This window comes from Oncorhynchus keta, chromosome 21, assembly GCF_023373465.1.
Source record: "Oncorhynchus keta strain PuntledgeMale-10-30-2019 chromosome 21, Oket_V2, whole genome shotgun sequence".
Lineage (NCBI taxonomy): Eukaryota > Metazoa > Chordata > Actinopteri > Salmoniformes > Salmonidae > Oncorhynchus > Oncorhynchus keta.
The window spans coordinates 42,640,117-42,654,179 of NC_068441.1; the positions used below are offsets into that span (position 1 = coordinate 42,640,117).

The 14,063-nt window shown below is 41.2% G+C and overlaps 1 protein-coding gene across 1 annotated transcript in view; it reads right to left on the reverse strand.

Moving 5' to 3' along the window:
* LOC118399710 (copine-9-like) overlaps positions 1-14,063 on the reverse strand; it is a 164,048-nt gene that overhangs the window by 95,107 nt on the left and 54,878 nt on the right. The window contains exon 4 of the mRNA XM_052473955.1: positions 13,286-13,389. Within this exon, the coding sequence (XP_052329915.1) occupies positions 13,286-13,389 (104 nt within the window). The remainder of the gene's footprint in view (positions 1-13,285; positions 13,390-14,063) is intronic.

A 14,063-nucleotide genomic window follows, 5' to 3' on the forward strand; every position in this document is an offset into this window, starting at 1 on the left:
TATCAGAATCTAGCGAAGTGGCAGAGAGCAGAACTCCCCACTCTCAAACACTAAGCCTCCAAAAGTATCTCTAAACTACAGAACCTTTCTTACTTCTATTAGCCTACCTACTCTCCCTCTACAATGAGTCTTCCATCTCAGTTTTCCTCGATCCCTCACTTTCAATCGGAATTCCCCCTCACTCACTCAGTACAAATCCCATCTCTGGCGGTGTAAAATTGAGTGCTGAGCCAGGCCTGGGTGGTATCAAATGAAATTACAGCACAGTAGGATAAGCCTGGAAGCGCTGAGCGAAATTAGATTTAGCAGTGCGAGGAGTGATAAACCCGCCCCAAATATCGGATAGCCTCATTTACATGGCAGGCGACAGAGGACCTCAGGGCAGCTCTTTGTAATCGAGACAAAGGACCGGCATTAAACACATTGTGATATCCTGGAAGGTGGGGCGTGAATTAACACAAATTACCACGTTGATACAAATCGAATCCGAATGAGAAGGAAACATTATTGTAGAATTTCCAAAAACCTTAATTACAGTCAAGGATCAATGCACAGGTTTACCTGGGCTGATAGGGAATCCATACATAATTGATAGCAGCCAGGGGCCCGTGGTAGGGTTTGTTCCGTGCCTGCTTAATTACATTACAGGTAGCCTAGTGGTTAGGGAGGCGAGCCGGAGGGTTACCAGTTCCCGGGTCTGATGGGAAAAATCTGAGGGGAAGTGACCTGGCAACCAGAGATGCTATTGCCTGCCGTTGTGGCACTTGAGCAAGGCACTTAACCACCCACAACAACGGCTCCATGGGAGCCTAGTGTGGCAGGCCCACCTCTCCAACCTGTATATGTATGTGTCTTTCAGAGGGGTTGGGATAAAGCGGAAGTCACATTTCGGTTTGGCCTTTATAAACCACTGTATCTACTATAACAGCACAAAAACTACAGGTTCAAAAACAAACTATAACACCTTTACAAGGACAGTGTTACTTCCAACTCTCTCTCAGCAAGGTGTAAAAAATCACACCATCACTCTGACTTGACCTTCTTAAAAACTCCAGCAGAACCCAAGTTCTTTATTCTTCCATCCTTTGCTGCTTGCTCATCAGACAGTCATGTTAGCCTATTCCTTATTATCTAAATGGAAGAAAATGATGTCAACTCCCCTTCACGTTTGACAATTCATTAGATCTCGGAGAAATTAATGACGTGCATTTACTTCTTCGTGCTCACGACTTGACGAGTAATCAAGTTCTCTTTTTAAAAGAACTCAGCTACTTCTCAGAAGGCAAGCTAATTGACCTGAGGATAGGATCCTCATAATTGAGGAAAAGTATGAAAAATAAAGACCATCACTCGATGCCTACCTTTAAATATCTACAGGATACAACTGAGCATCATGCACAGTGTTCTATATCTCTTGTATATCTGCTGAGTCTCCGGAAAGCCTTGTTATGCCACGATACGCTAGTCATAACAGAGTGGGAAGCCCTTCTGAAATGTTACCGACCCCCACTCTTCTTTATATAATGATTCCATTAGAAACAAGAGAAAAGGATGTTGTCTTCGCCCCATATAGCATGCTCAGATTGAAAGGTAGAACTAAGAGCAGGTATAGATATTAGATAACCCGTTCCATCTAGTTTCCTAGTGTACAGTACAAATGGTACATTGTTGCAGAAGAACTTTCCTGCAATGCAGGAAATGTAAAACGTGTATTGTATTTGAGGTTTAAAAATACTTTTGAAGTTTGTAATTTCCACTCAAGATTCCCAAACGAAACATGTAATCAATCCCTACAAAAATGTCCATTAATTATAATCCACATACTAACTCACATTTCCTGTTTCTGCAGGATTATTTCCCTACTGTAGCAAACCTACTGTAGCAAACTGGCTCAAAGATCCTACATCTGTTTACATGTAACAACTAAGCCCCATCTTCATCCCCATCTCCATCCCCATCTTTAAGCCCCATCCCCATCTTTAAGCCCTATCTCCATCCCCATCTTTAAGCCCCATCTCCATCCCCATCTTTAAGCCCCATCTTCATCCCCATCTTTATCCCTATCTTTAAACCCCATCCCCATCCCTATCTTTAAACCCCATCTCCACCCCCATCTTTAAGCCCTATCTCCACCCCCATATTTAAGCCCTATCTCCACCCCCATCTTTAAGCCCTATCTCCACCCCCATCTTTAAGCCCTATCTTCACCCCCATCTCTATCCCTATCTTTAAGCCCCATCTCCATCTTTAAGCCCCATCTCCATCGCCATCTTTAAGCCCCATCTCCATCGCCATCTTTAAGCCCCATCTCCATCGCCATCTTTAAGCCCCATCTCCATCGCCATCTTTAAGCCCCATCTCCATCGCCATCTTTAAGCCCTATCTCCATCCCCATCTTTAAGCCCTATCTTCATCCCCATCTCTATCCCTATCTTTAAGCCCCATCTCTATCCCCATCTTTAAGCCCTATCTCCACCCCCATCTTTAAGCCCTATCTCCACCCCCATCTTTAAGCCCTATCTCCACCCCCATCTTTAAGCCCTATCTCCACCCCCATCTTTAAGCCCTATCTTCACCCCCATCTCTATCCCTATCTTTAAGCCCCATCTCCATCTCCATCTTTAAGCCCCATCTCCATCTCCATCTTTAAGCCCCATCTCCATCTCCATCTTTAAGCCCCATCTCCATCGCCATCTTTAAGCCCCATCTCCATCGCCATCTTTAAGCCCCATCTCCATCGCCATCTTTAAGCCCTATCTCCATCCCCATCTTTAAGCCCTATCTTCATCCCCATCTCTATCCCTATCTTTAAGCCCCATCTCTATCCCCATTTTTAAGCCCCATATCTATCCCTCTCCCTATCTTTAAGCCATATCTCTATCCCTATCCCCATCCTTAAGCACTCTATCCCTATCTCCAAGCCCTATCTCCAAGCCCTCTCCCTATCTCTAAGCCCCATCCCTAACCCTATCTCTAAGCCCCATCCCTAACCCTATCTCTAGCCCTATCACTATCTCTAAGCCCTATCTCTATCTATATCCCTATTTCTAAGACCTTACAGTGCCTCCATGGTACTTCCTACCTTTCCTATCTATTGTGATTCAGGATGCTAAAAATAATCTCTAGAGGGAAGGGGATGGTTAAATTATTCATCCAGCCATAACAGAGGCTCTCCCTTTTATTGGAGCCACCTCTCGGGACCTCAAATCAGGGAGATGACAGCGGCAGCACTCCCATGGGGCCTTGAAGATCCATATCTGGACAAGCCTGGAAATGCAATAGGCATCCAATTTATTTCCATATACCTCCTATGACCTCACTTACTTATGTCACAAGGATGACAGGTGTGACTCCAACAAACAAAAAGTGGATATCGATCAACGTTTCGTTACACAGGGCTGAGAATAGCTGTCAATAGCCTGTATAGGCTGTATAATCTGTATAGCTTGTATAATCTGTATATCCTGTGTAGCCTGTATAGCCTGCATAATCTGTATAACCTGTGTATCCTGTGTAGCCTGTATAGCCTGTATAATCTGTATAGCCTGTGTAGCCTGTGTAGCCTGTGTAGCCTGTGTCATGACGTTGGCCTGGGAGTATGTTTATGACAGTCATAAATACCTCTTTCTCCCTTTATCCTCTCTCTACCCTACTGATGTTACATTTGCAAACCCCTTGGTTAACATAGAGATTCTGGGAACATCAGAAGGTGAGGGGAAATTAACTATATTCTGGTAATCCGACCAATTGAACATATGCAGTGGTACTTAATGAATATGATGTCAGTTCGGTTGTCATCTGAGACATTCTCATCAATGATAGGATGACAAACTCTACAGTGGAAAGTCTACACATCAGAGTTATCGGATTCACATGGAATTGTTGTTCAATTTAAATGTTTGAATATGAAATTATTCATGATGGGATGGGAAATGTGATTTTAGCTTCTAAAATGTGAGATTTGGGTTTTCATAAGTTAGGGCTCTGCTCAATCAGTGGCCGCCCCTGTGAAGGGACATGGGCTATAAAACTTTTCAAACACGCCCTCCTCTCCCTTCCTATATAAAGCCCTGACAACAATATAACCTCCTGTTCCGAGGATGTGAGGACGATGGTCCGATGTCAGAATGGTTCAGATAATAACTACAGATGAAGCCAACATCAGCGTGAGCTTTGGTTGTGAATGGTATGAACTTTGAACTCTTATTCACTACAGAAGTCATACCTCCTAGCCGTTGAGTAGGCAACAGTAGCTGCAAACGAGGGTTAGGAAGGAACAGACAGAGTATCCCGTCTATCACACAACAACGTTACTACAACGTAGCCAATTGACCACCAGAGACATTCTTCAAAGGACAAAGGACTCAGCTTGGCAACACGGCATTCCATCTTACCACCAACCTACCGAAGCGCAGCTCAGAGTAAATATTTATTGCATTTTCCTTTTCCAAATGGGCGGTAATTTAGAATGCATAAAATACTGTATTTACGATAGCATGGCTTCACCCTTTGTTCCTCAGTCTTCCCGCTCTTTCACTCAAATCCAGCCCCTTTTCTTTTGTGTAACAAGCTGTCATATCTGTTCCGCCCGCTAGGGACGTTTTCTTTTATGACGTAATTTGTAATCAAGGTATAATTAATTCTTTGTAGATGTAATTATGTGTGATTAGTTAGGTATTTAATATAAGTATCATATAAGACCATGGTGCTTGCCTACGGAGCTGTGAGGGGAACGGAACCTCAGTACCTCCAGGCTCTGATCAGGCCCTACACCCAAACAAGGGCACTGCGTTCATCCACCTCTGGCCTGCTCACCTCCCTACCACTGAGGAAGTACAGTTCCTGCTCAGCCCAGTCAAAACTGTTCGCTGCTCTGGCCCCCCAATGGTGGAACAAACTCCCTCACGACGCCAGGACAGCGGAGTCAATCACCACCTTCCGGAGACACCTGAAACCCCACCTCTTTAAGGAATACCTAGGATAGGATAAAGTAATCCTTCTCACCCCCCCCCCTTAAAATATTTAGATGCACTATTGTAAATTGGCTGTTCCACTGGATGTCATAAGGTGAATGCACCAATTTGTAAGTCGCTCTGGATAAGAGCGTCTGCTAAATGACTTAAATGTAATGTAATGTAATGTATTTAGTAAATAAATAATGAACCCCAATTTTGTATTGGTGATTCAACTTGTTTGCCAGGGTTTGTGAAGATAACCAATAATTTACAACTTTCAGATGAGACTGAATTAAGGTGACGATTAATATTGACTGCTATTGATGTAAAATATTACTAGGTCATTAAGAGTTTATTCGGAAGATAACAGCTCTATAAATATTATTTTGTGGTGCCCCGACTCTCTAGTTAATTACATTTACATGATTAGCTCAATCAGGTAATATTAATTACGGAGAAATTATTTTATAGAATAGCATGTCATATCACTTAACCCGGCATAGCCAAAGGCACCTGTATAATCTGTATAGCCTGTATAATCTGTATAGCCTGCATAATCTGTATAGCCTGCATAATCTGTATAACCTGTATATCATGTGTAGTCTGTATTGCCTGTATAGCCTGTATAATCTGTATAATCTGTGTAGCATGTATAGCCTGTATAATCTGTATAATCTGTGTAGCCTGTATTGCCTGTATAATCTGTATAGTCTGTATTGCCTGTATAGCCTGTATAATCTGTATAATCTGTATAGTCTGTATAACCTGTATAACCTGTATAGCCTGTATAATCTGTATAATCTGTATAGTCTGTATAACCTGTATAACCTGTATAGCCTGTATAATCTGTATAGCCTGTATAATCTGTATAATCTATATAATCTGTATAGCCTGTATAATCTGTATAACCTGTATAATCTATATAGCCTGTATAATCTGTATAACCTGTATAGCCTGTATAATCTATATAGCCTGTACAACCTGTATAGCCTGTATAGCCTGTATAATCTGTATAGCCTGTATATTCTGTACAACCTGTATAGCCTGTATAATCTATATAAAATGTATAGCCTGTATAATCTGTATAGCCTGTATAATCTGTATAACCTGTATAGCCTGTATAATCTATATAGCCTGTATAATCTGTATAACCTGTATTGCCTGTATAATCTGTATAACCTGTATAATCTGTATAATCTGTATAATCTATATAGCCTGTATAATCTGTATAACCTGTATAGCCTGTATAATCTATATAGCCTGTACAACCTGTATAGCCTGTATAGCCTGTATAATCTGTATAGCCTGTATAATCTGTATAACCTGTATAGCCTGTATAATCTATATAGCCTGTATAATCTGTATAACCTGTATTGCCTGTATAATCTGTATAACCTGTATAGCCTGTATAATCTGTATAGTCTGTATAACCTGTATAGCCTGTATAATCTGTAGTCTGTATAACCTGTATAATCTGTATAGTCTGTATAACCTGTATAGCCTGTATAATCTGTATAACCTGTATAGCCTGTATAATCTGTATAACCTGTACAGCCTGTATAATCTGTATAACCTGTATAGCCTGTATAATCTGTAGTCTGTATAACCTGTATAGCCTGTATAATCTGTAGTCTGTATAACCTGTATAGCCTGTATAATCTGTATAGTCTGTATAACCTGTATAGCCTGTATAATCTGTATAACCTGTATAGCCTGTATAATTTGTATAACCTGTATAGCCTGTATAATCTGTATAGTCTGTATAACCTGTATAGCCTGTATAATCTGTAGTCTGTATAACCTGTATAGCCTGTATAATCTGTATAATCTGTAGTCTGTATAACCTGTACAGCCTGTATAATCTGTATAGTCTGTATAACCTGTATAGCCTGTATAATCTGTATAGCCTGTATAATCTGTATAACCTGTATAGCCTGTATAATCTGTATAACCTGTACAGCCTGTATAATCTGTATAACCTGTATAGCCTGTATAATCTGTATAACCTGTATAGCCTGTATAATCTGTATAGCCTGTATAACCTGTATAGCCTGTATAGCCTGTATAGCCTGTATAATCTGTATAGCCTGTATAATCTGTATAGCCTGTATAATCTATATAGCCTGTACAACGTGTATAGCCTGTATAATCTGTATAACCTGTATAGCCTGTATAATCTGTATAGCCTGTATAACCTGTATAGCCTGTATAATCTGTATAGCCTGTATAATCTGTATAGCCTGTATAATCTGTATAGCCTGTATAATCTGTATAATCTGTATAATCTGTATAGCCTGTATAATCTGTATAGCCTGTATAATCTATATAGCCTGTACAACGTGTATAGCCTGTATAATCTGTATAGCCTGTATAATCTATATAGCCTGTACAACGTGTATAGCCTGTATAACCTGTATAGCCTGTATAATCTGTATAATCTGTATAATCTGTATAGTCTGTATAACCTGTATAGCCTGTATAATCTGTATAGTCTGTATAACCTGTATAGCCTGTATAATCTGTATAGCCTGTATAATCTGTATAACCTGTATAGCCTGTATAATCTGTATAACCTGTATAACCTGTATAGCCTGTATAATCTGTATAACCTGTATAGCCTGTATAATCTGTATAGCCTGTATAACCTGTATAGCCTGTATAATCTGTATAATCTGTATAGCCTGTATAATCTGTATAGCCTGTATAATCTGTATAGCCTGTATAACCTGTATAATCTGTATAGCCTGTATAATCTGTATAGCCTGTATAACCTGTATAATCTGTATAGCCTGTATAACCTGTATAGCCTGTATAATCTGTATAACCTGTATAATCTGTATAACCTGTATAGCCTGTATAATCTGTATAACCTGTATAGCCTGTATAATCTGTATAGCCTGTATAACCTGTATAGCCTGTATAATCTGTATAATCTGTATAGCCTGTATAATCTGTATAGCCTGTATAATCTGTATAGCCTGTATAATCTGTATAGCCTGTACAACGTGTATAGCCTGTATAATCTGTATGACCTATATAACCTGTATAGCCTGTTTAATCTGTATAACTTTTTCACAGTCCAGGGTCAGCCATTATTAATCTTGGAGCATTTTGGGTCAAGTGCCTTGCTAAAAGGGCACATTGACAGATTTTTCACCTTGTCGGCTCAGGATTCGAAAGAGCGACCTTTCGGTTACTGGCCAAATGCTCTAACAGCGATCATCATGCTATTCATCATTATGCTATTGATTGAGGAGTACCATAAGGTCACGAACTGCGGCGCGATAATTGCGATTCTCTGCCGTGTACCCGTGCATGCCATGACATTCCTCTACTGCATTGCCATAAACATCGTTGGAAATGCCGAATTTCCACCTAAGACTTACCCCACACCAATTTATTGCCATGTTTCAAGTTTTAAGTATGTACACATGGTATACACCGTCCAATGAAATGCTTACTTGCAGGTTCCTTCTGGACAATGCAACAACAATGAGAAATAATACAAGATAATGGCTCAGTAGAATAGAATAAACATTTATTCATCAGTATAATACAGGAAGGAACAACGTTTATGTTAATGTTGGCACCAAGTCAGAGCCAGTCCGGCGAGGCCATGGCCCAGTGGGACATCGTCGCCGGTCCATGGAGTTGGAAACCAGTAAAGTCTACAATTTGAGTTAAACACAGCTGTAAGCCTTAGGTGGAAACTCAGCATAACATTTTCTCTGGTGGTTAACTACCGTAATGAACCGCTTCCCGGTTCACGGGGCAGTGAATGTGCACAGTAGAAGTCATGTGGTGACACATTTTCATAGCTTATGTAAGGCATTAAGCAGGCATTTATGTACTAGCTGTTAATGAGCCATCAATCCACCACATATTAGTAGACCACGTTAGTATACATTAGCTGATTAGGGGGGGAACACTTGTTAATGTAAGTCACAAGGATTTAAGCTTTCTGCCCATATAAGGCATGTCTATGTCCTGGAAAGTTGACTGTTACTTACAGCATCATTCTAGTCACATTAGCGCACGTTAGCAACAGCCGTCCCGGTACAGGGACACCGATCCCACAACCGTCCCGGTACAGGGACACCGATCCCACAACCGTCCCGGTTTAGGGACACCGATCCCACAACCGTCCCGGTACAGGGACACCAATCCCACAACCGTCCCGGTACAGGGACACCAATCCCACAACCGTCCCGGTATAGGGACACCGATCCCACAACCGTCCCGGTACAGGGACACCGATCCCACAACCATCCCGGTATAGGGACACCGATCCCACAACCGTCCCGGTATAGGGACACCGATCCCCTAGAGGTTTTCATGTGAAACATCACTCCTGTTCTTAGAGAAGCTACAATAACACTTTCAGTTTGTTATTTTTGAGAATTTCAGCTGACAAAAATTAGATGGCACTTTAAAGTGGGATGTTTTACGTGTAGAAGTTTGTAGATGTTTTAAATGTAAAGTTTAAACATGTTTTAAGTGTGTAGAGTGAGGATCTTTTAAGTGTGAAGGACAACATCAGAGATGATCCAAGACGCAGTCAACAAAGAAAACGTGATAGCCGAGTGTGTGTGTGTGTGGACTGTTACTGAATAATTCACCTCTAATGATTCAGCATGGCTGTCCCAGGGGAGGGGGTTAACCAAAACCTGAGCATGATCGGTGGTAGGGTTTGCGGGGAATAATAATAAAGGTATATTCTTTTAAAAAGTATGTATGCCTATATAGGTATGTGTATATGTATGTATGTGTGTATATATATATATATATATATATATATAAATATATATATATATATATTTACCCCCAAAAAATATATGGGGGATTGGAAATGATGCAGACAATTACATTGATGGAACCAATATTCTTTCCGCAATATTAAGCTGATCCACCCTTAAAAAAAATTACACAAATATTTTAAAAACCTGAGCATGTGTCTGTAAGAGAGAGAGAGTGTGTGTGTGTGTGTGTGTGTGTGTGTGTGTGTGTGTGTGTGTGTGTGTGTGTGTGTGTGTGTGTGTGTGTGTGTGTGTGTGTGTGTGTGTGTGTGTGTGTGTGTGTGTGTGTGTGTGTGTGTGTGTGTGTGTGTGTGTGTGTGTGTGTGTGTGTGGTGTGTGTGTGTGTGCCCATCTGTGCGTGTGCATTTTTTTACACAATTCACAGTTTCCCTTGCATATTACTTTCTCACTGTTCCCACCCAGTTAGGTAACAAACCAAATTCTCCCAATCCCAGACCAAAGATTAGCAACACTGCAAACATGAATTTACACCCATAGGAGTCATTTGCTAGAGATTGTCAAACAAATCATGTGGAGAGCCCAAATGGACAGGAAATCCTAAAACTACACGCATAGTATAAAGTTTGGCATGTATAATAATATATTATTACAACTGTATATGGTGTAAATAGCCTAGTGATGTGTGTGTGTGTATGAGTGTGTGTGTTTGCGTCAATCTATTCCTGCACAGCTGGCTATACCGGTAGGGTTTAAATTAGAACAGTGTCATGACTGTCTTGATCAGGTCAGGTTACAGGAGACCACAACCCTACAGATTATCTCTCAACCCCAACAGAGGAGGAGAGATCTAGGGGTGTGAAGACGTGGGGGTTTTATGGCCCCCACGCCCCTGGTAAATCTCAGGCCACAGACAAATTCCTTTGTCCTGTCACTATAGAGAACCAGCCTCAGAACATTAAACATGAACTAAAGGGACTTTGGAACAATGGTTTTCGTCAGCCACAATGGTGGTCATGACGATAGATGGACTATGAAAATGTATGTCATTTTTGTTCTGATATTAAAGGTTAATATATGACGTTATTACGAAAACATTGTAATGTGAAGGGTTTTCCTAGTATATGTTTGATGTTTATACATTGTACGTTGTATGGAAAATATCCAAATCAAAAGAGAATGTTTTGGGGAAGATGAAATGTTAAGTTAGTTGTCTAAAATGGGATTTGAGAAAAATCTAGCCCTTGCCTCATTAACTTGCCCAGAGAATTGCCCTAAAGGCGGCTACGCCCACTTCTGACCCAAGGGTAAAAAACCTGAGTATAGAAGTTACAACAGGACTACGTGACCCCAGCTGCAGCAGGGTCTTAAAAGTCAACAAACCCAGAATGCAACGCATGTTTGAGGACAAATAAATCATTTTCTACCCAAGCTACGGATGAGTAGCTGTGTCTAAGCGGATGAATTCAAGTCGAACCACCTAGCCTCCATCTCCCATCGAATCGTGGTATCTAAAGGGTTTAATTCCTATGCTGTTAGCTCTGAGCTACAGAGCTGTCTGTCCTCGGAAGACCCCTTCCAGAGAAAGGGGTGAGGGAACAGACTCCTAAGCAAAAAAGGACACTGACACCGGGAAGACGGTCAGAGAGGTGCGCCAGAGTAGCGCGTCATCGAACAGCTGAAGGCCTACGCAGAGAATCCCCTGAGATCATCACCACATAATTACATCATTGTATTCTGACCCATAAGAGCGGCAGTTTGAGGCAAGGCTAGAGTTAGAATAGCATAGCTGACAAATTCACCCAAATGTATATTTCTCGTGTACTTCATTTTTCCTCTGTCTTTTGAAATTCCCATTGTGGGTAACCATGCCATAGTGTGTTGGCCCGTTATACTAAGTTCTAATTTGAGCTTTTAGTAAATATTCAATTAAGATTGGTGTGGTACGAATTCATTAGTGGGACCCGGGTCCGTGCAGATTCACAGGCTTTACGACGTTCAGAACGAGACTGTCAGAGGCAACTGGTTAATTAGCGGCTGTTGTAAAATCGATATTCTGATATTCTTTGAGTTAATTTGGGAAATTGAAACTCAATAAAAACTACTTTTCCCATGGTGCCCCAGGTTAATGAGTTAATAATTGCTTGATTCAGTTAATCACGTAATTAGAAACTTGGAATCATTCGATGAGCAACAGTCGTCACATTAACTAATACAAAGTCATGACAACAGGAACACATGATGTATGACTTTTTGCAATTCAGATTCATGTTCTGTAATTTATTTTTAGCTGTTTTTCTGGGTTGACAGTCTCCAACTCTATTTAAAAGTTTTATCCTGTTCTGTTATGACTGTCTCCAACTAGTATCTGTCAAGATTTTACAAACATCTCTCCAACCCTATTCCTAAAAGCACATATTTTGTCAGCTCCTCATCTTACAACAAAGATAGTTTTTGCTTAAAATCATGTTTGACTTTCCTCCTCCTTCTTGACAAGATTTGAATGAAATACAACAACAACCGTTGACAAATGCCTTCCAACTACACTGGTATCCACCTACTGTTATACATCTTTGCTTCTGCTTGTTTGACTAATGCTTCCTGTCTGTGTGGCAGATCTGGCTGTGGCGGTCGGTTGGTGTTTTGGTGGTGTTATTGATCGTGGTGTGTATGTGTGTAGCCTAATCAATGTGACAGATCTGAGAGGGTGGTTCGGCCCGAGCTACCGCCACCTGCCACATGCTGGGGCCTCTGCTCTTCCTCTCCTCCTCTGGCCCCCTGCTGGGGCTTCTGCTCTTGCGCTCCTCTGGCCCCCTGCAGAGGGCATCGATCCCCCCTTTTCTGGGAGAGGAGGGAAGTCGGAACAGTAACATCCCCCCAACAGCCTGTAACTCCCTCCACCCCTGGTTTCGACTGTGAGCTGCCTCCGCAGCGGAAAGGAAGCTGGCTGTGGATTTGAGGCAAAGGGGAGTTCTAATGTTGTTGTTGGGCTTGAAAGTGTTTTTGGACTTTATCGGTCAAAGTATTTTTTTTTAAAGTCAAAAACGTAATCATCCTGCAAAATGTTGTTAATCTAAATGTTTGTGATGCTTATAATAATATAAAATTATGCTTATGGTAATGTAAAATGATGTTAATGATCATGTAAAATGATGTTTACGATAATATAAAATGATGTTTACGATCATGTAAAATGATGTTTACGATCATGTAAAATGATGTTTACGATCATGTAAAATGATGTTTGTGATAAATTATGTAAATGTAATGTTAACAGTGGTAAATATAGGTGAGAGGAACATCCACGTCTTCCTTAGCAATGTAATCATACACCCCAGGACCTACAGATGGAAAATCCGGACTATCCAAATAAAGTGTGTTTTGCTACGGTGTGGACAACTGAACATGACCCTGGTTTGATTGAATTGAGCCCTTAGTATTAATAAGTCAAGTGATTCTTAAGTGAACCTTGCTAATGAAAATTGTTGAATCATTCTCTGGTGAACAGGAGGACAAAAGAGAAGGGAGGATATTACAACAGACGGGAAGAGAGAGAGAAACATGGTCTCCACTTACACATCAAAGCGAAGATTCTGCTTCTCCTCGAAGAAGAAATCCAGGACAAACTTCCGAACAAAGTCCGGGTTCAGGGTGTTATCGATCACTTCAGTTCGGCCAAACTGCTCCGGAACGGGCAAAGGAGGAAGGAGAAGGAGAAGAAGGAGGGAGGAGAAGAAAGGGGGAGGAGGAGGAAGAAGAAGAAGGAGGCAGGAGAAGAAAGGGGGAGGAGGAGGAGGAGGAAGAAGAAGGAGGGAGGAGAAGAAAGGGGGAGGAGGAGGAAGGAGAAGAAGAAGGAGTGAGAAGGAGAGAGAAAGATAAATTAGTCACTATTACAGGAGATGATATCATCATCATCACTTGATGGCTTGAAAATGGTTTTGATCTTCAAAATGACTACATAATAGTGCCTGAGGCTGGTCTAGTGGGTAAAGCCACCGCCTGCAGCACATATGCAACACCCTCAGTGGTGTTACTAATAGGGAGTGAATTCCACTCCCGTTTTAAATGACTGAATAGTTCTAAGCAACCGTTACTCTGTTTTCTTGAGACTGCCAACCTGCTCAAACCATAGCGATCAATTATTGCTTTGTTCCAATGTCACATCATGCTCTCTGTCAGCGGTGATGCGCTATTGATCCATGTTCTGCCACAACACCTGTCAAACATCCCCGACCAACCTGTCCCCCCAACAACCAGTCTCAAATGTTCACTGTCAATAACAGTCCATTGAATGCACTTATAGAGAGATCTGATGGACTGAAGAGCACCAGATTCTATCAAACATGAATCTTTT